The sequence below is a fragment of the Staurois parvus genome, unplaced genomic scaffold, assembly GCF_062004578.1.
Source record: "Staurois parvus isolate SC_StPar_1 unplaced genomic scaffold, SC_StPar_1.0 ptg000243l, whole genome shotgun sequence".
Taxonomy (NCBI): domain Eukaryota; kingdom Metazoa; phylum Chordata; class Amphibia; order Anura; family Ranidae; genus Staurois; species Staurois parvus.
The window spans coordinates 14,918,272-14,940,136 of NW_028318039.1; the positions used below are offsets into that span (position 1 = coordinate 14,918,272).

Consider the following 21,865-nt stretch of genomic DNA (forward strand, 5'->3'; position numbering starts at 1 on the left):
GGCTCTGAGGAAGAGAGGATCCCCCCGTCGAACCGCATCAGCCTTTTGGATGGTCCTCCTGTGGTTGGGATTTGCTTAGGACAGGGCTCGAAAAATCCCAGGTACCAGGTGGCAATAGCGACTAGAAGTTGCATCCTAGCGCCAGGGTTCACACACACACTGCCTCCCACAGACTTCCATGGGAAGTCACGCCCCACAGACGTCAATGCGAAAACCCCTACCATAGACTTCAATGCGAAAACCCCTGTCAATAGCAATCCTATATGAATATCCACTTATCTCTGCATGCCGCGCTATTACTTGCGAGTCTGGAACGCACCGCCACAAACTCAAACAGGACCCTTTTCATAATGGCACTCGAAACACAATGTGTGTAGATTGCATCTATGTGAACCACCTCAATAGGAACACAAAATATCTATATCATATGTGTGTGAACCAAGGAGGTTCCATTTACGTCTGGGTGTTTTGGGATCGCAGCAGAATTGCTGTGATCACAAAACAGGTGCAAATGCCATTATTTTCAGTGGCGCCTAAAACGTGGTGCATTTTTGCTATGACTGTCGTGTGGAAAATTGCATCGTGTGAAGTCCCGGATGCGGACAACCCATGCTACGCTAAAAAAAAAAAAAGAAAGAAAAAAAAAACTAACTTTTTTTAGCTGGCTCCTAGATTCAAAGCAAATTTGTCAAGCCCTGGCTTAGGAGACTTGGCCATCTTGGGTGCATTGTGGACAGTGATGTGCCTTTATTCATGAGTCGTTTGTGAGTATACTGTGGACATAAAAAGTCAACACCCCCCCCCCTTTAAAGGCACTTTAAATGATGGCATGTGTGTACGGACTCCTATTTAACATAATTGTGAATGGGATTGCTTAATTCTGAACACAGCTACATCCCCAGTTATAAGAGGGTGTGCACAGTTATGCAACCACATTATTTTAGTTTGTTTACTCTCCCCCTAAAAGATTTCAGTTTGTTTTTCAACTAAGTTGTACAGTTTTTATAGGTCACAAAAGGTGGAAAAAGTTCTGAAATTATTTATTTTTGTCTTGTTTTTTTACATCGCAGAAACCTGACATTTTAACAGGAGTGTGTAGACTTTTTATATCCACTGTATATTTATTAATGTTCACACAATAGAGCTGTCACAAAGGTAACACGCAAGGCTGGTGCGCCCTCTGTTGGTTGTTTTAAAAAACTGTGAATGAATAACGCAGCTATGTGGGGAGCTGTTTTTAAAATGTGACAGCAGGTATGTGAGAAGAACCCACAGGGAAAGGGGAGGGGGGGTAAGCTGGGGTGTGGGAAAGTTTGCCTGCTACGCAGTAACATGTTACACCCTAAATATAGGTGTAACATGTTACAAAAAGGTGAATTTATCCTTTAACAGGATGCCTACAAGTGGCTGCCGCTATCTGGGTTACTCTGGCCTCAGTCAGAGTTCCAAACCCAGGACAAGCATTTAGGATAACAACACAGTCATTCACAACTCTGTCCCAAGCTACATCACGCACCTCATCTCAAATTATTACCCATAACAATCTCCTACTCTTTCCTATCTGCCTTTAGGCGATTCCAGAAAACTCCTCTCTACACAAATGTTGATTCATTTTCAGCATTTGTTTCATATATTCGTTTGTCCAGGAGGATTCGAAAAATATGCAGTTTTTTGGAAAGATTGCCATTTATTCAGTATATTATATAACCGCAAGGATTCTATATTTTCCAACCCATTAAGAGATATGGCACAAGCTGATTGGACTATATTGGCTGGCATCAGGTACATCCGAATTATTAAATGGAACGAAATTTGTTATCTGAATCCAAACTATCGAACAAATTTGAAAATTTACCGGTAATTCATTTCCCCATGGACCTGAACTACTATGGCATCATGTGACATCTGAAACAAATGCATTTATTAAAGCGGAGTTCAAACCACTCTGTTAAAAAAATAAAAGTCAGCAGCTACAAAAACTGTAGCTGCTGACTTTAACAGCCACTCACCGCGTTGCCCTGCCGTAGCCCGTTTCACCGGCTGTCCTGTATTCCGGGAGGCCGGCATCTTCAGTGTGGGCACTCGGCTGTGACAGCCGGATGCTCACTGCACATGTGTGAGTAGCACTGAGCTTCGCTTCTTGAATAGCCCCGTCGTCTTCTGGGACCTGTCACGTGTCCCACAAGACTTCGGGGAGGGAGGGTAGGAGGACAACTGCTGTGTCCAATTGCCTAGGCGATGGCAGCGGAAGTGGGAGTGGGTACCTGTCAAATTCGAGTACCCGTTCCCCCTCCCCAAAGATGTCAATCCTTAATAGGGAGCGGGGGACCAATCTTTAAAGCGGAACTTCCCCTTTTGGGTGGAACTCCGCTTTGAGTTAAACAGTTTTTTGGGGGATTCTTTGATATTCATTTATGTGTCCATTCAGAGATTCATATAAATCTGAATCTCTGAAGAAATAAATTTGTCAGAATATTGAATCAAAGTGAAATGAATCACACGTTTGCCTGTCAAACACCTTTAAAATAAAAAAACAATCCACTGCAACTTGCATTTCAGAGGGGCAGCAAGGGCTGCACATAAAGCTGCAATCACATGGGTGCCATGGGAGAGTTGCTTTTTTTTTTTTCTTTTTGAGCAACATCTGTTTAAGTGAATGGGTTGCCCTATGCTCCAAAAAATATATAGTAAACTCAAAGTTAGTTATAAATTTAGAGCAAAATATATTCTGCTACATGTTTTTGGTAAAAAAAAAATCCCAATAAGTGTATATTGATTGCTTTGTGTGAAAGTTATAGCATCTACAAACTATGGTATAGATCAGCAATGGGCAAACTACGGCCCGCGGGCCGTATACGGCCCGGCGGACCTTTTAATCCGGCCCGCGGAGCTAGGCTCCCGCAAGGCCAGTGGTCGGCAAGCCGCGGCTCTTTACAAATTTAGATGCGGCTCTCCTGTGTGCCGGGCGCCCGCTCCCCTCCCTCCTCTCCTCCTCTCCCCTCCCTCCTCTCCCCTCCTCTCGGATGGCCGCCCCCCCTCTCGGATGGCCGCCCCCCTCCCTCCTCTCGGACGTCAGGACTCTGCAGCTGTCAGGATGTAGGCGGGGCAGCCAGGATGTAGGCGGGGCAGCGTGACGAACTCCTCTCACAGTCCTCCCTGAAGACCAGAACGGCGCGGGAATACGAGAGGAACGCGCGGACCAAAGGTAAGTGAATTGACACAGGGGGGGGACTTACTATATGGGGGATGAATTACTATATGGGGGACTTACTATATGGGGGACTTACTATATGGGGAATGAATTACTATATGGAGGACTTACTATATGGGGAATGAATTACTATATGGGGGACTTACTATATGGGGGACTTACTATATGGGGAATGAATTACTATATGGAGGACTTACTATATGGGGAATGAATTACTATATGGGGGACTTACTATATGGGGAATGAATTACTATATGGAGGACTTACTATATGGGGAATGAATTACTATATGGGGGATGAATTAATATGGGGGATGAATTAATATGGGGGATGAATTAATATGGGGGATGAATTAATATGGGGGATGAATTACTATATGGGGAATGAATTACTATATGGAGGACTTACTATATGGGGAATGAATTACTATATGGGGGATGAATTAATATGGGGGATGAATTAATATGGGGGATGAATTAATATGGGGGATGAATTAATATGGGGGATGAATTAATATGGGGGATGAATTACTATGTGGGGGATGAATTACTATGGGGGATGAATTACTATGGGGGATGAATTACTATATGGGGGATGAATTACTATATGGGGGATGAATTACTATGGGGGATGAATTACTATGGGGGATGAATTACTATATGGGGGATGAATTACTATGGGGGATGAATTACTATAGGGGGGATGAATTACTATAGGGGGGATGAATTACTATATGGGGGACGAATTACTATATGGGGGACGAATTACTATATGGGGGATGAATTACTATATGGGGGATGAATTACTATGGGGGATTAATTACTATGCTTACTATGGGGGAATATTACTATACTTACTATGGATGACACATACACATCATTCATCTACTCTTGGTCCGGCCCCCGGGTCCAATATATGAACCCATTGCGGCCCTCAAGTCAAAAAGTTTGCCCACCCCTGGTATAGATACTGCAATTTACGCCATTTTTTTGCTAAACAGCGCTGCACTAGTTTAACTGACAATTGCGCGGTCATGCAAAGCATGAAAAAAAAAAAACACATTTTCTCATTTCTGTGATAAAAAAAATCCAAAAAACTAAAATTTCATCATAAATTTGGGCCAAAATGTGTTCTGCTACATGGTTTTAGTTACAAAATTCCAGCAAGTGTATATTTATTGCTTTTTGTGAAAGTTATAACGTCTACAAACTATGGTATAGATAATAGAATTTACACAACTTTTACTTTCTGACTGCCCATCACATTTCTTGAGGTGCTAAAACACTAGGATAGTACAAACACTCTCAAATTACCCCTTTTCATAAAGTAGACACCCTAAGCTATCTGCTGAGAGGCATATTGAGTCCATGGAAGATTTATTTTTTTTCCACAAGTTTTTGGAAAATGACAAAAACATTTTTTTTTTCTACACAAAGTTGTCGTTTAACCACTTGCCTACCAGGCACTTATACCCCCTTATTTACCAGGCCAATTTTCAGCTTTCAGCGCTGCCGCACTTTGATTGACAATTGCGCGGTCATGCAACATTGTACCCATATGAAATTTTGATTATTTTTTTCTCACAAATAGAGCTTTCTTTTGGTGGTATTTAATCGCCACTGGGTGCTTTACTTTTTGCGCTATAAATTAAAAAAGTGCAAAAAATTTGAAAAAAAAAAAGTTTCTTTGTTTCTATTATAAAATTTTTCAAACAGGTAATTTTTCTCCTTCACTGATGTGCGTTGATGAGGCAGCACTGATGGGCACTGATAGGCGGCACTGATGGGCACTGATAGGCAGCACTAATGAGGTGTCACGGATAGGCAGCACTGATAGGCGGCACTGATAGGTGACACTGATGATGGCTACTGACTGGCATCACTGCTGGGCACTGACTGGCGGCACTGACTGGCACAACCGCTGGGCACTGACTGGCAGCACTGCTGGGCTGCACTGGTGGGTGGGCACAGGTGGGTGGCACTGGTGGGCACAGGTAGGTGGCACTGGTGGGCACAGGTGTGTGACACTGCAGCGTGGCACAGGTGGGTGCACTGCTGGGCACAGGTGGGCGCACTGCTGGGCACAGGTGGGCGGAACTTGCGGGTGGCACTGCTGGGCACCGATCATCAGTGCCCTGATGATCGGTGCCGATCCCCGCTCTGACAACTGCCGGTTCTCGGCAGTACTTTCCTCACGATCTGACAGCGTGAGGAAAGTGCAGCCGAGAACCGGCACTTGCATTTCCCTCTGATCAGCGTGTCATTGGACACCGCTGATCACGTGGGAAAAAGGCCAGTATGATTGGCCTTTTACCACATCACGTGATCAGCTGTGTCCGTAGGACACAGCGATCACGGAGATCACCGGGTGCGCGCCCCAGGAGAGCGCGTTCTGGGGGGACGCAGTGCAGCCGTTATTCGGCTATCTGCGGTCGGCAACTAGTTAAACACTAGCCTACAGGGCACTTATACCCCCTTCCTGCCCAGGCCAAGTCCCAAACTATCTTGCCACTGCTCCCCATGTAGTCTGGGCATCCAGGGGGCTCCCTCGTAAATCTGCAACTTATATGTATAGCCTGTTGCCTCTCACAGGTCTTATACATCTTGACCCCATATCCTGCACGCTTGCTGTGGAGAAATTGTTTGAATGCAATGCGGCCAGTAAAATTAATGAGGGACTCATCAATGCAGATTTTTTTGCTGGGGAGTATAGACATCTGCAAATTTTTGGTTCAGGTGATTTACGAAGGGGACGAATTTTGTGGAGTCAGTCAAATCAGGGTCACCTCGAGGATGAGGTCGAGTGTATTGTCGTTTGTATTGAAAGTTTACTATATATTTTTTTATAGCCAAAAGTAAAAAAAAAATATTGTTTTTCTTCAAAATTTTCAGTCTTTTTTTGTTTATAGCGCAAAAAATAAAGAGCGCACAGATCATCAAATACCACTGAAAGAAAGCTCTATTTGTGTGAATAAAAGGACGTAAATTTCGTTTGGGTACAACAGTGCATGACCACACAATTATCAGTTGAAATAGTGCAGTGCTGAGTAGCAAAAAGAGGCCTGGTCATCAGGATGGCAAGTTGTTAACCTCTTCACGCCGGCCGACCGCAAATGTGCGGCCTCCTGGCATCTGGGCCTAGATGCCGAGCGGCCGTACATTTGCGTTCTATTAAAAAAGAACATATGTGCTGAGAGCGCACGCCCTGCGCGCTCCCAGCACACATGTGCAGTACTCATGGAAAGGTCCCGATCTCCTCTTTCAATCGGGACCTTTCCCGATCATGTAACCGACGTGTCACATGACCCCAAACCCCGCCTCCCAGCTTCTGAAACCCGTAAAGGGCCAGGAGGCGCCAGCGTGAAGGGGTTAACAGAAGCATACCTGCAGGTTAAAAATTAAAAGTTTACTACCGCTTTAAAGGGCCTTCCTGAACAGTCCGTGTGAGGCCCACCCTGCACACATGCTCTGTCCCATTGTGTTGTCTGTGGAGAGACACTTAGCTGTAATGGTATCGAACATGAAGAGAAGTCATTGTATAGAGCACAGTGTCCCCACACCGGAAGTCACTTACATGAAGCCAGCTCCTCCGGTCACCAGCAGTCTCTTACGGAAGCCCACGTGCGGCTCGCTATCTTTATCCATGGCTCTTCCTATTCCCCAGCTCCCACTTATGTATCACTCAGTGCATCCACACTAACAACATCACCAATTCACAACAAAGCATTACGGCAGCCTCGCTTTACGGCTCTACCTGGCGACGTACACGTCGCTATGTTTCGTTTTCCCCCAAGCTCCTCCTATACAGGGCAGTGATTGGAGTAATGTGGTGACGCGCAGGCCCCGCCCTGTCCTCCTGCAGATGTGGCGGCTGGAGTTGCACATGTCCCCGGGAAGCGGATAGGAGGGAGATGCTGGCCGGGCTGCTGGTGGCGGGGCTGTGGCTGCTACACACGGCGGGCGCCAAGACCGTGCATGGCAGCTTCGACAGCGCCCTGGCCTGGCACGGCCGGGGACAGCACATCTTCACCTTCTTGTTCCATGGTGGGTACAGTATGTCATCTGCATATAGCAGGGAGGATGGATGGGGCATCCCATACAGGGGTGGGCCTAGGCCATGGACTCCATACTGATTGTCTACATGGGCACTGGAGGGGCAGCTTTAATGTGAACCTCTACGGCACTAATTCAAAGGAGGTGATCAGGCAGGAAGAGCCATGTTAGATTCCTTCTCTGTTACAGTGCTTGTAAACCTCAGACATGGAATATGACCAAAGCATATCCCTCTATAGTGTATACTTGTCTCCATTCACAGCACCAAGTATTATTTCTGTCTGCTGCCTCCTTCCAACATGAGTCACTACTGACACGTTTTCCTGACACCAAGAGAAAAGTGGTGTCAGGGTAGAGTACAGCCTGCTATTGACAGCCACAGCTCTGTTCCTATGTGAAGGAAGGGGTGTCCCGTCCCTCCAATCAGCCCTCAGAGCTCTATTCACTCATGTAACTTCAGCTCTCCGCCCCCTGCTTTTCAGAGCTGAGAGATCCTGTGTAAATTCTGCACTTTGAATGAATGTAGTGGAGAGATGTTTAGATAAACAGATACAACTTATGTAGGAGAATTTGTTTCATCTTTGTGTATCACCTCAGGCCAGTCACTTTAAGTGGTTCCAAAGGCTCAAGGTTTTTTTTACCTTCATGTATTCTATGTATGTAAAAAAAAACTTCTGTTTGCAGTGTCCTCCCCGACGTTCTCAACCGCTTCTGGGGACTCTTCCTTCTTATTAGCTGAGACAGCAGCAAGAGCCCATTGGCTCCCACTGCTGTCAATCACAGCCAGTGAGGCGGGGGGGCAGGGCCGAGACATGGCTCTGTGTCTTATGGACGCATAGAGCAGCAGGTCAGGAATGAGCATGCAGCGGTGCCTACAGGGCAAATGGATTTCCCTGAGGGCACTGCTTGAAGGGGAGGAGCCAGGAGCGCCAGCAGGGACCAAAAAAAGGAAGAGGATCGGGGCTGCTCTGTGCAAAATCACTGCACACAGCAGGTAAGTATAGATGTATTTTTATTTTAGAAAAAAAAAACTCTTTAGGCTCCATTCACAGTTATGCGACTTTAGAGTCCAAAGTTCCTTGACAAATCACCCCCCATGTTTCCCAATGGGTACCATTCATATCTGTGCACCTTCAAGTTATAGCGACTTCAAAGTAGTTCCTGTGCTATTTTGGTCCGACTTTCATGCGACTTGAGGACCATAGACTTCAATATAAACCCTTCAAAGTTGCATGAAAGTCGCACCTGAATGTTGTACATGTGACTTGTGTGAGACTTTGTACAGCAGAAACAATTATCCTTGGTCAAAGCCAAAGTCCCATCATAGTTGCATTAAAGTCGCACTGTAAAGTCACAATGAAAATGGCATGATTTTGAAGTCGCACAAGTGTCACTTTCACTGGGATCATGTGAGAGTTTACAACCACTTTAAAGTTACTTACCTGCCGGTCCTCCCCTGTGCAGTGAACGGCACACATGCAGCTCATTGTACAGATTCAGCAATGCTCATCTGATTGAACTCGCACACATGAATGCAGCCAGTGATTGGCTGCAGCTTTGGATGGCGGCGGAGAGCTCCAGGACACCACATTACTAGACTGATAGTAAGTATAGTTCCATTTGAATAGGTTCATGGCATTTCAGAAGTTTCTAGCTTTTCTAAATCTGCAGCTTTAAAGTGCTGCTTAAGGCAGAAGGTTTTTTACTTGATTGCATTCTTAGCTTTATGGTAAACAAAACTCCTTCTGTGATCAGCTCCTGTGCTAACACTTACCTGAGCCTGATCTCGATCCAGCGAGGTGCACACTTGCAGAGGCTTTCTGTTCACTGGGCACTGAGGCAGGAGTGGGAGCCATTGGTGCTTTCTGCTGATCAGTGCCTGGGTGTGGAGCCTATCTTGTAAACCCTTACATATAACCACTGGCGTGACTAGTGATACAAAGATTAAACAAATCCTCCTACATACGTTGTACCTGTTTATCTGCAGTCATCTGTCACCTACATGTGTTAAAAGTTCAGAATTTACACAGGATCTCTCAGCTCTGAAAAGCAGGGGGGAGAGAGCAGCAGTTACATCAGTGAGGAGAGCTCTGAGAGCTGATTGGAGGGAAGAGACACCCTCCCCCTCCACACAGGAACAGAGTTGAGGCTGTCAGTCACAGGCTGTGTCCTTCCCTGTCACCATTTTTCTATTGCTGTCAGGGAAAACTTGTCAGAAGTTATTCATTCTGATAGCAGAGGAAGGAGGCAGTGGACAGAAATGACACTTAGTGCTCTGGATGGAGACAAGTACAGTTTATAGAAAACAGGTCAACACAGTAATTATTGTGGGAATCCCTCCCGCAGAGCTATTGTCTTTGGGAATGGGGAGGGAGACTGTCCGTGCTGGGAGAACATAATGATTATTACGATCAGCTAGAGCCACTGGCAGTAACCACATCCTAAAAATCTGACATGCCGTTTGTAATCAAGTGGATAGATCGACTTGGGTAGTCAGCCTGCCCCAACATGGATCGAATGTCTGCTGGTACCTGCTGAACCAGCCAAGATTCAGACCTTCTATGGCCAGCTTTATTGATGCACCCACTGATTGTGCTGCATAAACTGTATCAACTACATACAGTGCTGTGTTCCTGCAGTGGTACAAGGACTTGCTGTCCTGCTCCCAGAACAGAATAGAGTTTAAATTGGGAATAAACCCCAAACCAAAAATGTAATATATTGCAGCTTGCCAATTATTAGATGTGGCTGCATTCGTTCTTTTTTTTTTTTTTTTTTTTTTTTTTTTAAAGGCTTTTTCCCTCTTTGCACCTGGTGATCTGGCCAGTAACACACCTCCTGTGTTAGAGTGCCACCACTCTTGGTGAAGGAGCACAGGGGGCACGGCAGACAGCAGCATTGTGTTAGATGTGCTAGTAGATTTGGATGCACTAACACATCCAGCTCACACCGCAGTTACAGCAAACAGTTTTTTCCCCTACCGTCTTTCAGGCCAGCACTCTGAGAGACCTCGGCTCCTCCCCATCTGAGGAAACACCTCCACCTACAATAAAAAAAGCTCCACTCCCCTCTGACCTCAGTTCAGGTGTTTCCTCCGGTGGGGAGACACGAGGAGGCGCAGGAAGACGATAGGGGAGCCGAGGGCCGGATAGCCGGCTGTGAGGCCCGACGCAGCCGGGAGTGAAGGCCGGAGTGTCCGGCTGCATATCCTCCCAGGGCAGGCTGCCAGCAGTGAGAGTGCATCCCGGGGGACGGGACAGGGCACTTACCTGCTCTTCGCCCCCCGACCCCCTCCGGCGAGGGGGGGCGTCGGGGTGGCCGTGGTGAGGTCTGGGGAGGATCGGGGGGAGTTCCGCTCCTTCCCATGCTGGCGGTCTGAGGGCTTTGCCGGGCCGGACGTCGGGAGACGGCGGTTTCCGGCGGAAGGGGCGGGGCTTCGCCCAAGACCGCGACTTCCGCTTCCGGTCGCGGCCTTCACACCACGGCGGCGCGAAATTCAAAAATGGCGGTGCGGTGCACAGCGGTCTGGGGGACAGACCTGCACCAGGCGACCACCCTCCGGTACGGGATGTCGGAGGCACCGGGACCAGGAGATGCCAGCACCAGCCAGTCACAGGTAAGGTGCCTCAGTGGAGGCCTCCCCTACCTGTGGGCCCGTAGCAGGGGGAAGGTAGGGCAAGGGGTCTGCGGTTTTTCAGGCCCTTGTTTGCTCTGCAGGGAAGCGGGGGGGGGGGGGTGTTTAGTGTCGGACTGATTGGGCTTCCCACCTCCCCCCTTTTCTTTTGTGTCTTTCAGGGCAAGGCCCGAGCTAAACTTAGGCACCAGGAGACCAAGCGGAGATGCCCTTCCTGTAAGGAAGTTTTAAAAGAATCTTGGCGAAAGGTTCTTTGTGGCCCATGTATACAGGGGTTGGTGAGGGAGGAGAAGCCGGAACAGGGGGACCTAGCCAGGTCAGTGAAGGAGTTGGCTACCACCTTCGACTCCTTCAAGTCCCTCATGGAGAGGTTTGCCCTCCCATTACCTACACTTCCCCCCCCCCCCCCCCCCCAGGTGGCTTCGGTGAGTCGTCGGGAACCCCTTATGACCGGGGAGGAACCAGTGGGGGACTCCCAGTCTGAGGAGGAATCAGCGGGTGAGGGTCCCTCGGAGGAAGGGGGGGGCCACTCCCGGTATAAGTTGACCCTAGAGGAGGTTGATGAGCTCCTGGGGGCTATATACGAAACCCTGGACATTAAGGAGGAGGTTAAGGCCTTATCTCTCCACGACCAAATGTATCAGGGATTGGAGGAGCACCAGCACAGAATGTTTCCTGTGCATGACATTTTGGTAGACACGATTAAGAAGGAGTGGCAGGACCCGGAAAGGAAACCGTTCTTCTCAAAAGCGTTGAGAAGGAGGTTTCCGTTTTCGGAAGACCCGGAGGCGGTCTGGAACAAGAGCCCCAGGCTAGACGCGGCCTTTTCCCAAACGACCAGGAGAACTAACCTAGCGTTTGAGGACATGGGGGTCTTACCAGACTTATTGGACAGAAGGGCGGAGTCTCTCCTTAGGAAGGCCTGGGACTCGACCCTGTACAACCTGAAGCCGGCCATGGCTACAACAGTGGTAGCCAGGAACTTAGAGTATTGGCTTACGCAATTACAGGCCCATATTGTGGCAGACTCTCCCAAGGAAAAAATCTTGGCCTCTTTTGAGACCCTTTTGCAAGGAGTGGGGTATATTGCGGATGCTTCCGCAGAGTTGGTGAGATTGGGGGCCAGGTCTGCTGCCCTGACCAATTCAGCCAGAAGGGTGCTGTGGCTAAAGACATGGCAGGGGGACATCACTTCAAAAGTTAGGTTATGCGGCATCCCCCTCACAGGAGACTGTCTGTTCGGCCCAGGGTTGGAGGAATTATTGGACCGGACAGCTGAGAAAGTCCTTCCCCCTCAAGAGGAAAATACAGGAGGGGGGGACACGGAAGGCCAGGCCGGCAAAGAGGCTGAGCCTGCGACCGCCTGGTCAGGGTAGGTCGGCTGGACAGAGAGGTAGGGGAAGAGGGGGAGCGATTTTTCGCCCTCCTGAGCAGCCCCAAAAACCAAGGTGACTTGGTTCCTCCTGTGGGGGGAAGATTGGCGGCATTCCTCCCACAGTGGGAAGCCGTGGTCACCAGCCCCTTCATTTTGGATGTCATCCGAAGGGGTTACCGGTTAGAATTTCTGAGACCGCCACCCGAGACTTTTCTGGTGACGACCCGTCCAAGGGATCCGACGAAGGACGCGGCTCTGGTGGGCGCTTTGGAGATTCTAGAGTCCCAGGGGGTCATCTCCAGGGTTCCAGTAGCGGAGCGAGAGAAGGGAGTTTATTCCCATGTGTTTGTGGTTCAAAAGCCGTCTGGGGCGTTCAGACTGATTTTGAACCTGAAACCCTTGAACAAGTCAGTGCGTTACCGGAGGTTCCGCATGGACTCCATTTTTACAATCAGGTCCCTAATCCCACCAGGTGCATTCATGGCATCCATAGACTTGAAGGACGCCTACCTACACGTGCCCGTGGCGGAAGCCTCTCAGAGGTTCCTCAGGTTGGCAGTGGGGGGGGAGGAAGGTATTCGACACTGGCAGTTCAGGGCTCTTCCATTCGGCCTTTCCTCCTCGCCAAGAGTATTCACCAAGGTTCTGTCGGAGGCACTGATTTCTATCCGCTTAAGGGGGATTTCAGTGGTGGCCTATCTGGACGATTTGCTGCTCTTCGCGGATTCAGAGGCTCACTTACGGCAAGACCTGGTTATAGTGAGGAACCATCTGGAAAGCTTGGGGTGGATTTTGAATCTGGAGAAGTCCTGCCTGGTGCCTTCTCAGAAGGTGATTTACTTGGGCTACACTCTAGACTCGGTAGACCAAAAGACCAGCCTGACTTTGGAAAAAGTCACCAAGTTGGAGGCCGGAGTCAGATTACTGCAGGGGAGCAGGTCGATGTCCATAAGACAGGCCATGTCGGTACTTGGATTGCTGACAGCGTCCATTCCGGCGGTTCAGTGGGCAGGTCTGCATATGCGTCCCCTCCAGTTGTGGATCCTGAGGGTTTGGGACAGGAAGTGTCACTCCCTAGAACACAGGGTCTTGGTGCCCCCCTGTGTGAAAAGGTCTCTATGGTGGTGGAGGAGATCGTCCAGCATAACTCAGGGGTTGTTGTGGTGCTTTCCGATTTCCGCGGAGGTCACTACGGATGCCAGTGCCAGGGGCTGGGGAGCCCACCTGGGAAATTTGGTGACTCAGGGGGAATGGTCCTTAGGGCAGAAGGGCAAATCCTCGAATTGGAAGGAATTGAGGGCAGTGTGGGAGGCTCTGCACTCCTTCCAGGCGGGGGTCACGGGCCAGCACGTGCGTGTCCTGACGGACAATGCCACGGCAGTGGCTTATATAAACAGGCAGGGAGGGACGCGGAGCAAGGCCCTCGGGGCCTTAGCGGCGACACTGTTGTCCTGGGCAGAGCTGAATTTGGCGTCCCTGTCTGCGATACACTTAAAGGGGGAGCTGAACCAGAAGGCAGACTTCCTGAGCAGGACTCGGCTCAGGGAGTCGGAATGGACCTTGAACCCCGATGTCTTTCAGGAGATTGTGCGAAGGTGTGGATCCCCGGATGTGGACCTTTTTGCCTCCGGAAGGAACAACAAGGTCCCAAATTTCTTCTCTCTATCCCGCTGGGACGGGTCCAGAGCGGTGGACGCATTAGGTCAGAGGTGGGACTACCGGCTTTGTTACGCCTTTCCCCCGGTTCCTTTGCTCCCCCTGGTCCTGAGGAAATTCAGGACAGAGGGGACCTCGTTAATCCTGATAGCTCCCTTCTGGCCGCGGCGGGCGTGGTTTGCGACCCTAAAGAGTTTGGCCTCTCGTCCACCCTGGGAGCTGCCACCGAGAGAGGATTTGTTAACACGGGCCGGTTCTTTGCCCCAGCGTAGGAAGATTGCGGTTAACGGCCTGGTTTCTGAGCAGCAGCTCCTCTTAGAGAAGGGGTTCTCGCCTAGGGTGGTGGCGACATTACTGGCCAGTAGGAAGGAGGAGACCCAGGCCATTTATGGTAGGGTCTGGGGTTGCTTTACAGCCTGGTGTGACCGGGCAGCAGTGGCAACCCATAGTTTGGTTTCTGTGTTGGAATTCCTGCAGGCGGGAGCGGACAAGGGATTGTCTGTCAGCACGCTCAAGGGCCAGGTCTCGGCCCTCAGTGTGTTCTTGGAGACGCCCCTGGCCAGGGAGGCGTTGGTGAGTAGGTTTTTCAAAGCTCTGGTGAGGCAGAGGCCTCCGAGGTCCAGACCATTTCCGGTGTGGGATTTGGCCAAGGTGCTCGGGGGGATGACTAGGGCTCCGTTCGAGCCCTTGGAGTCCTGTCCGATAGGTGAGCTCACCATTAAAACGGCTTTTCTGGTGGCGATTACCACGGCGAGGAGGGTGTGTGAGATGGAGGCCCTCTCGATCAGAACACCTTATCTCCGTATTTTTTCAGACAGGATCGTTTTCAGACCAGACCCGTCCTTCATTCCGAAGGTAGCTCGGAGTTTCCAGAGGGAACAGGACATTGTCCTTCCCTCGTTTTTTCCTGACCCGGTGGGGGTAGATCAGGAGAGGTATCATTGTTTAGATGTCAGAAGGTGCGTTCTCCAGTATCTAGAGAAATCTAGGGAGTTCAGAAGCACCGAATCCCTTTTTGTTTTGTTTTTTTTAAGGGGGCTAGAAGAGGCAAGAAGGCGTCTAGAAGGACGCTGGCCAGCTGGCTGCGGCTGGCGATTGCAGGAGCGTATCAGGCAGAAGGCCTGGAGGTCCCGGAGGGTATCAAGGCACATTCCACCCGAGCTGTGGCGGCTACCCAGGCAGAGTTAGCAGGGGTTTCCCCAGGGCAGATTTGCAGAGCGGCAACATGGTCCAGCTATGACACATTTGCCAAGCATTACAGACTGGACCTGGTCTCGGTGCAGGAGCAGGACTTTGGTCGTAAGGTCTTACAAGCAGTTAGCCCGCCCGAAGGGTGAGTACTCGCTTATCCTCTGAGTGCTGGCCTGAAAGACGGTAGGGGAAAAACCAAGTTACACTTACGGTAACGTCTTTTCCAGGAGTCTTTCAGGCCAGCACCGGTTTCCCACCCACTGTTGATATTGATATGTGAAGATGGCTTATTATGATTGTTGTCTCGCATTGTGTCTCCCCAGATGACCGGAGGATGCTTGGAGAACTGAGGTCAGAGGGGAGTGGAGCTTTTTTATTGTAGGTGGAGGTGTTTCCTCAGATGGGGAGGAGCCGAGGTCTCTCAGAGTGCTGGCCTGAAAGACTCCTGGAAAAGACGTTACCGTAAGTGTAACTTGGTTTTTTTTTTTTTTCGGGATAAAGGTTTTACATGAATAAATGAGATGATCATTGCAAGCACCCTTGATAGTTTTAAATGGTTTGTCTCAGCACTCTAAACTCTCGCTCTAAGCAACAGACTAACTGGCTGGATCACCAGGTGCAAATAAGAGCCTAAAAAGAAAACAAAGGCAGCCATCACATCAAGAATTGGTAAGCTGCAATATAAGAAAAAGTTTGCTTTTGGATTTACTTCCGCATCTCAGGCTTTCACAGGAAGCTTTGTATTTTTCTGAATGAGCACAAGGCTTCATGTGATTGGCTGAGGTAGTTGGATGACATCATGATCTCCACCTCAGCTCGTTCAGAAAATGCAAAGCTTCTTGTACCGCTTCTGGAACATAGTGCTGTATACTGTATGTAGCTGATGTTTATGCAGCGCTACCAGCGGGTTCCTCTGTAGGTGAAGGGAATAATTTAGGCCAGCTTGGTCCAAACAAAGTATTTTAAAGTGACAGAAAGCTGGAGTTTTATCTTTACTGTTCAGCTTTAGGGTGAAAGGCCACTTGAAGTCTTCAGGCACCGTATTCCTGGTTTTCCGATGGGTAATGTGGGCAGGAGACATTCTGGATAATGCAGAAAGTAACGCTCTCAGATGGCGCACATTTTCACATATACATTGTTGCAGCATTGTAAAAAAAAAGCCCAGTGTGCTGTATAAATAGAAGGAATGATTCCTATTCACTATACAATGTGACACGCAAATGCTCTGCCCTACAGGTACCAAGATTAAGTGAATGGGATCTTTTCAAACAGTACAATGCATTATTGTGTGACCTTACCCTGAGCATTGCTGCCCTGTCCACCACGTGACCCTACACCCACTGTCCTGGGTATGCAAACCAATATCGAACTTTTAACAACTGGATGGTTTGGTGTAGATTCACATTCTGGTAATCCTGTTTGTTTTGGGTAGCAGGACATTAAAGTGGTATTAAGCTGGAAACCAAAAATGTAATATATTGCAGCTTACCAATCATTAGATGTGGTGGCTGCGTTAGTTTTAGGATTTTTTCCCACTGTTTTCACCTGGTGATTTTGGCAGTATCACACCTCCTGTTTTAGTGAGCCTCTACTCTGGATGAAGGAGCACAGGTGACACCTCTGGACAGCAGCATTGTCAGTCTGGGGGGAGGAGAGGTGTTGGATTTACTAGCAGATTTAAATACACTAACAAATTGAAACCAAACTCCAGCTAACAGTTTATAAGCAGTTACAGCAACAGTTTTTTTCCTTTTGGGATAAAGGTTATTACAAGAATAAATAAAAGCTGATCACTTTGCACACCCCTGTCATTAGTAAATGGTTTCTCTTGACGTAACTGCTACATCTGTAGGACAGCTTTTTCTATTGTGAAACAGCAGACTTGCTTGCCAGATCACAGAGGAAAATAAAGGGAAAAAAGCACAAAAAAAGAAAATGAATGCAGCCAACACATCTAAGAATTGGTAAGTCACAATATAAGAAATGTTTGCTTTTGGGATTAATACAGCTTTAATATCTTTAAAGTGGCTGTACAGGCTGAAGGTTTTTACCTTCATGCATTCTATGTATGAAGGTAAAAAAAAACCTGTGTGCAGCTCCCCCCTCAGCCCCCTATACTTACGTGAGCCCAATCTCAATCCAGCAATGTGCTCAAGAGCAGTGGCTCTCCTGGATCTCTTCCTTCTCATTGGCTGAGACACAGCAGTGGGAGCCACCTGCTTCTGCTGTTAGTCACAGCCAGTGAGGAGACAGCAGAGGACAGGGCCGAGCCACAGCCAGTGTATTTTTTAGACGCACACAAGCAGCTTGCGAGCAAGCATGCAAGAGTTGCCCCCCCCCCAAGGCAAGCAGCTTGCTACGGGTTGGGGGGTGGAGCTAGAAGCATCGGTGGGGGGCCCTCAAAAGTGGAGGATCGGGGCTGCTCTGTGTAAAACCATTGCACAGAGCAGGTAAGTGTGACTTTTTTTTTTTTTTTGTAATTTGAACATTTAGTATCACTAAATATTCTATGTAGAAAGTGTGGGTTATTACATTCTACAAATGTTTAGTTGTCAGTATTATTTCTTTTTCAGGGGAGCAAGCTGTGTTGCGTGTTCGCATTAGCAATGTTGCGGCTGCAGTTGGAAAAGATGCAGCCCTGTACTTGTATCAAGATGAGGAATGGGTGAGGATGCACGGGAGTATGGAAGAGTACAGCTGTCCTGAGAGACTGGCTTTGGCACAAGTAACAAGTAAGTGTTACATTTGCATCTCTGTGCTACATACAAGGACCAGCAAGCAGGGATTTGGCTACATATATACTAGCAAAATCATGCCTTTTGATGGGACAGGGTGGAATTTAGAAGTCCCAGTGGTATAACTACAGTGCCTTGAAAAAGTATTCATACCCCTTGAAATTTTCCACATTTTGTCATCTTAAAATCAAAAACGTAAATGTGTTTTATTGGGATTTTATGTGATAGACCAACACAAAGTGGCACATAATTGTGAAGTGGAAGAAAAATGATAAACTGTTTTCTAAATCTTTTACAAATAAATATGTGAAAAGTGTGGCGTGCATTTTTATTCAGACCCATTTATTCTGATACCCCTAACTAAAATCTAGTGGTACCAGTTGCCTTCAGAAGTCACCTATTTGGTAAATGGAGTCCACCTGTGTGTAATTTAATCTCTGTAAATACAGCTGTTCTGTGAAGCCCTCAGAGGTTTGTTAGAGGACATTAGTGAACAAAAAGCTTCATGAAGGCCAAGGAACACACTAGATAGGTCAGGGATAGGTCATGGAAAGACTATGGCACAACTGCAAACCTACCAAGACATGGCCGTCCACCGAAACTGACTTGCCAGGCAAGGAGAGCATTAACCAGAGAAGCAGCCAAGAGGCCCATGGTAACTATGGAGGAGCTGCAGAGATCCACAGCTCAGGTGGGAGAATCTGTCTACAGGTCAACTATTAGTCGTGCACTCCACAAATCTGGCCTTTATGGAAGAGTGGCAAGAAGAAAGCCATTGTTGAAAGAAAGCCATAAGAAGTCCTGTTCGCAGTTCACGAGAAGCCATGTGGGGAACACAACCAACAGGAAGAAGGTGCTCTGGTCAGATGCTACCAAAATTGAACTTTTTGGCCTAAAAGGAAAACGCTATGTGTGGCGGAAAACTAACACTGCACATCACCCTGAACACACCATCCCCACCGTCAAACGTGGTGGCAGCATCATGTTGTGGGGATGCTTTTCTTCAGCAGGGACAGGGAAGCTGGTCAGAGTTGATGGGAAGATGGATGGAGCCAAATACAGGGCAATCTTAGAAGAAAACCTGTTAGAATGGCCCAGTCAAAGTCCAATTGAGAATCTGTGGCAAGACTTGAAAATTGCTGTTCTCAGACTCTCTCCATTTAATCTGACAGATATTGAGCTATTTTGCAAAGAAGAATGGGCAAAAATTTTACTTTTTAGATGTGCAGAGCTGGTAGAGACATACCCAAAAAGATTTGCAGCTGTAATTGCAGCAAAAGGTGGTTCTACAAAGTATTGACTCTGGGGCTCATTACAAATGTATGCCACAATTTTCAGATATTTGTAAACAAATTTTGAAAACCATTTATCATTTTCCTTCCACTTCACAATTATGTGCCCTTTTTTTGTTGGTCTTTCATATAAAATACATTTACATTTTTGGTTGTAACATGACCATATGTGGAAATTTGCAAAGGCATTGTATTAATATGACAATACTGTGATGACTGCTGCTATTGAATATATGATACAGCACGGAGTGAAGCAGTTTTGGGTATGTAACATAATGCACAATAAAAACCCACTAATACCCTTGCATACCCCACAACCTCTCAGCTTCCCATGGGGGGATCAGCAATGGACTTACATGGGCATATGCATTTCACAATAGATGTCAATTTGAGCTGCTTCTAAGATCATTGAGAATGCATTGCTGGTGTAGTTGGCCTGCTTTTGCATTTCCATAGACTTGTATGGGGAGAGATACAGCTCGGGAATGAACAAAAGCCTGACAATGCTGGCCGTTACATGTTAGACTTCAGCCAGGCCTGCTTATTGTGGACATCGACCTCCTTTTGCCCCAGACTTTTCTGTGACACAGAGCTCCATGTATAGTACTTCTTGCACATCACTTCCGCTCCCAGTGTTGTTTAACAATTGACTTCTGTCAAGCTTGGGAGCCCATTAAATGATCAAAATTTGGCTGTTCCTTGCTGGAATCGCATGTAAAATCTGACAGGCTAATTGTAAACAACTTGATCGATCAACCTGGGTACATTCAGACTGCCTATACATGGTTTAAATCTCGGCAAGTTCCTGCTGAACAGGCCAAGATGCAAACCTCTGGCCAGCCAGACCTCAACATCTATGGCCAGCTTTATTTGCTACCAGACTTTAGTAAACATTTAAAGAATTTGAATGCCAACTCCATCCATATCAGATTTTGTTGTTTTGGATGGAGTAGGGCTAACTCCACCTTTTTCCTAGGAGCACGAGAGGCAAATTTCTACATTACTGCCTAGGTATTGGTGTCAGCCCGTATTTTTCCACTAGGGGATAGGATACTATATTGTTGAATAGCTTGGCTCAAAGTTAATGGTCTCAGCCTGCCAAGAATGTTATGGAGATCTGCCTGCCTGGACTCCACAGAGAATTGAAAACCTATTAAGTTTCAAACCTTGCTTCTCTCTACCAAAAGCAGAACAGTCATCTAGTTTGGTTTGGAATGCTCCCTATATTATAACTTGTTAATTTCTTGTTGTCATGTCCTTTAGCATTTTTTTTCTTAAACCACAAAATATCCCTGGGGCATCACAGTGGAATATGTAGAAAGCAGTCTGTGTGCTAAATATTCACCACAAACAATGCTGACATCCACCTTTTTAGCTACTTCCTGCAGAACTGGCTGTAATGTAAATTAAAGAGCACACCGAGTAAGCTTGGTAGTACACATTGTACAACCCCAATTCCAGAAAAGTTGGGACTCCGTGTAAAATCTACATAAGAACAGAATGCAATGATTTGCAAATCTCATAAACCCATATTTTATTTCCGACGGAAAATGTAAACGTTTCATATGTTTAAATTTAGAAAATGTACAATTTAAAGAAAAAAGTAAGGTCATTTTGAAATCGCTGTCGGCAACATGTCACAAAAATGTTGGGGCAACAAAAAGCTGGCAAATTACAACCCCAATTCCAAAAAAGTTTGGACAGAGCCATGTTTACCATGGTGTAGCATCCCCTCTTCTTTTAACAACACCCTGTAAACATCTAGGAACTGAGGAGACCAGTTTCTGGAGTTATGGGAGAGGAATGTTGTCCCTTTCTTCTCTGAGCATATGCTGCTGTAAAAGTTGGATATCTTTCAGCATTGATGGTGCCTTTCCAGATGTGCAAGCTGTCCATTCAGTGCACCCCCCATACCATCAGAGATGCAGGCTTTTGAATTGAGTGCTGATAACAAGATAACACATTTCAATTCGTATGACCATAGAACAGTTTTCCACTTTGCAACAGACCATTTTAAGTGAGCTTTGGCCTAGTTTCTGGATTATGTTCAGATATGGCTTTTTCTGTGCATGATAGAGCTTTACCCTGTATTTTCAGCATGGTGAACTGTACAAAGGAACATCAATTGCCCCAATCTATAACTGGCCTTTGCAGCAAGGAGCACATAGAATGGCGACTCATATTAAACCACAATAGAGAAAAAGTCCCAGCTTAACTTGCCAGCCAGCCTGCAACCAACTGAATTATCCTGTCTAACCGTTCACATTAACAGGTTTAAATTGCACACAATTGCACATACAGTGGGTATAGAAGAGAATCACCCCTCTTTAGAATAACCACATTTTCTTGCTTTGCAGGTTGAAATGAAGACCGGCACAGTTTTTTGTCTTATTCAAGTAAAAGGCAAAAAACCTGGGTGCAGCTCCCCACTCAGCCCCCCTTATACATATCTGAGCCCGATCTCAATCCAGCGATGTGCATAAGAGCAGCAGCTCTCCTGGGTCTCTATCTCCTCATTGCCTGAGACACACAGTGGGAGCCAATGGCACTATTGTGCAGTCCTTCAACACTACACAAATGACATTTGTATAATTTTTTTTCACACAAATAGAGCTTTCTTTTGGTGGTATTTGATCACCACTGGGTTTTTTATTTTTTCTGCTATAGGCGGAAAAACACCAAAAACTTTGAAAAAAAACAAAACATTTTTTGCTATAAA

At 47.2% G+C, this 21,865-nt stretch overlaps 2 protein-coding genes across 3 annotated transcripts in view; one reads left to right on the forward strand and one right to left on the reverse strand.

The window, feature by feature from the left end:
- TGDS (TDP-glucose 4,6-dehydratase) overlaps nucleotides 1-7,030 on the reverse strand; it is a 78,501-nt gene extending 71,471 nt beyond the window's left edge. The window contains exon 1 of one of the 2 annotated variants that reach the window (XM_089680480.1): nucleotides 6,785-7,030. In XM_089680480.1, the coding sequence (XP_089536606.1) occupies nucleotides 6,785-6,855 (71 nt within the window). In that variant the 5' untranslated portion in view covers nucleotides 6,856-7,030. The remainder of the gene's footprint in view (nucleotides 1-6,784) is intronic. The other variant, XM_089680479.1, reaches the window with a different exon arrangement.
- Nucleotides 7,031-7,038: 8 nt separating this feature from the next.
- Nucleotides 7,039-21,865, forward strand: part of GPR180 (G protein-coupled receptor 180) — a 59,385-nt gene continuing 44,558 nt past the window's right edge. The window contains exons 1-2 of the mRNA XM_089680478.1: nucleotides 7,039-7,254; nucleotides 17,693-17,851. Of these exons, the coding sequence (XP_089536604.1) occupies nucleotides 7,122-7,254; nucleotides 17,693-17,851 (292 nt within the window). The 5' untranslated portion in view covers nucleotides 7,039-7,121. The remainder of the gene's footprint in view (nucleotides 7,255-17,692; nucleotides 17,852-21,865) is intronic.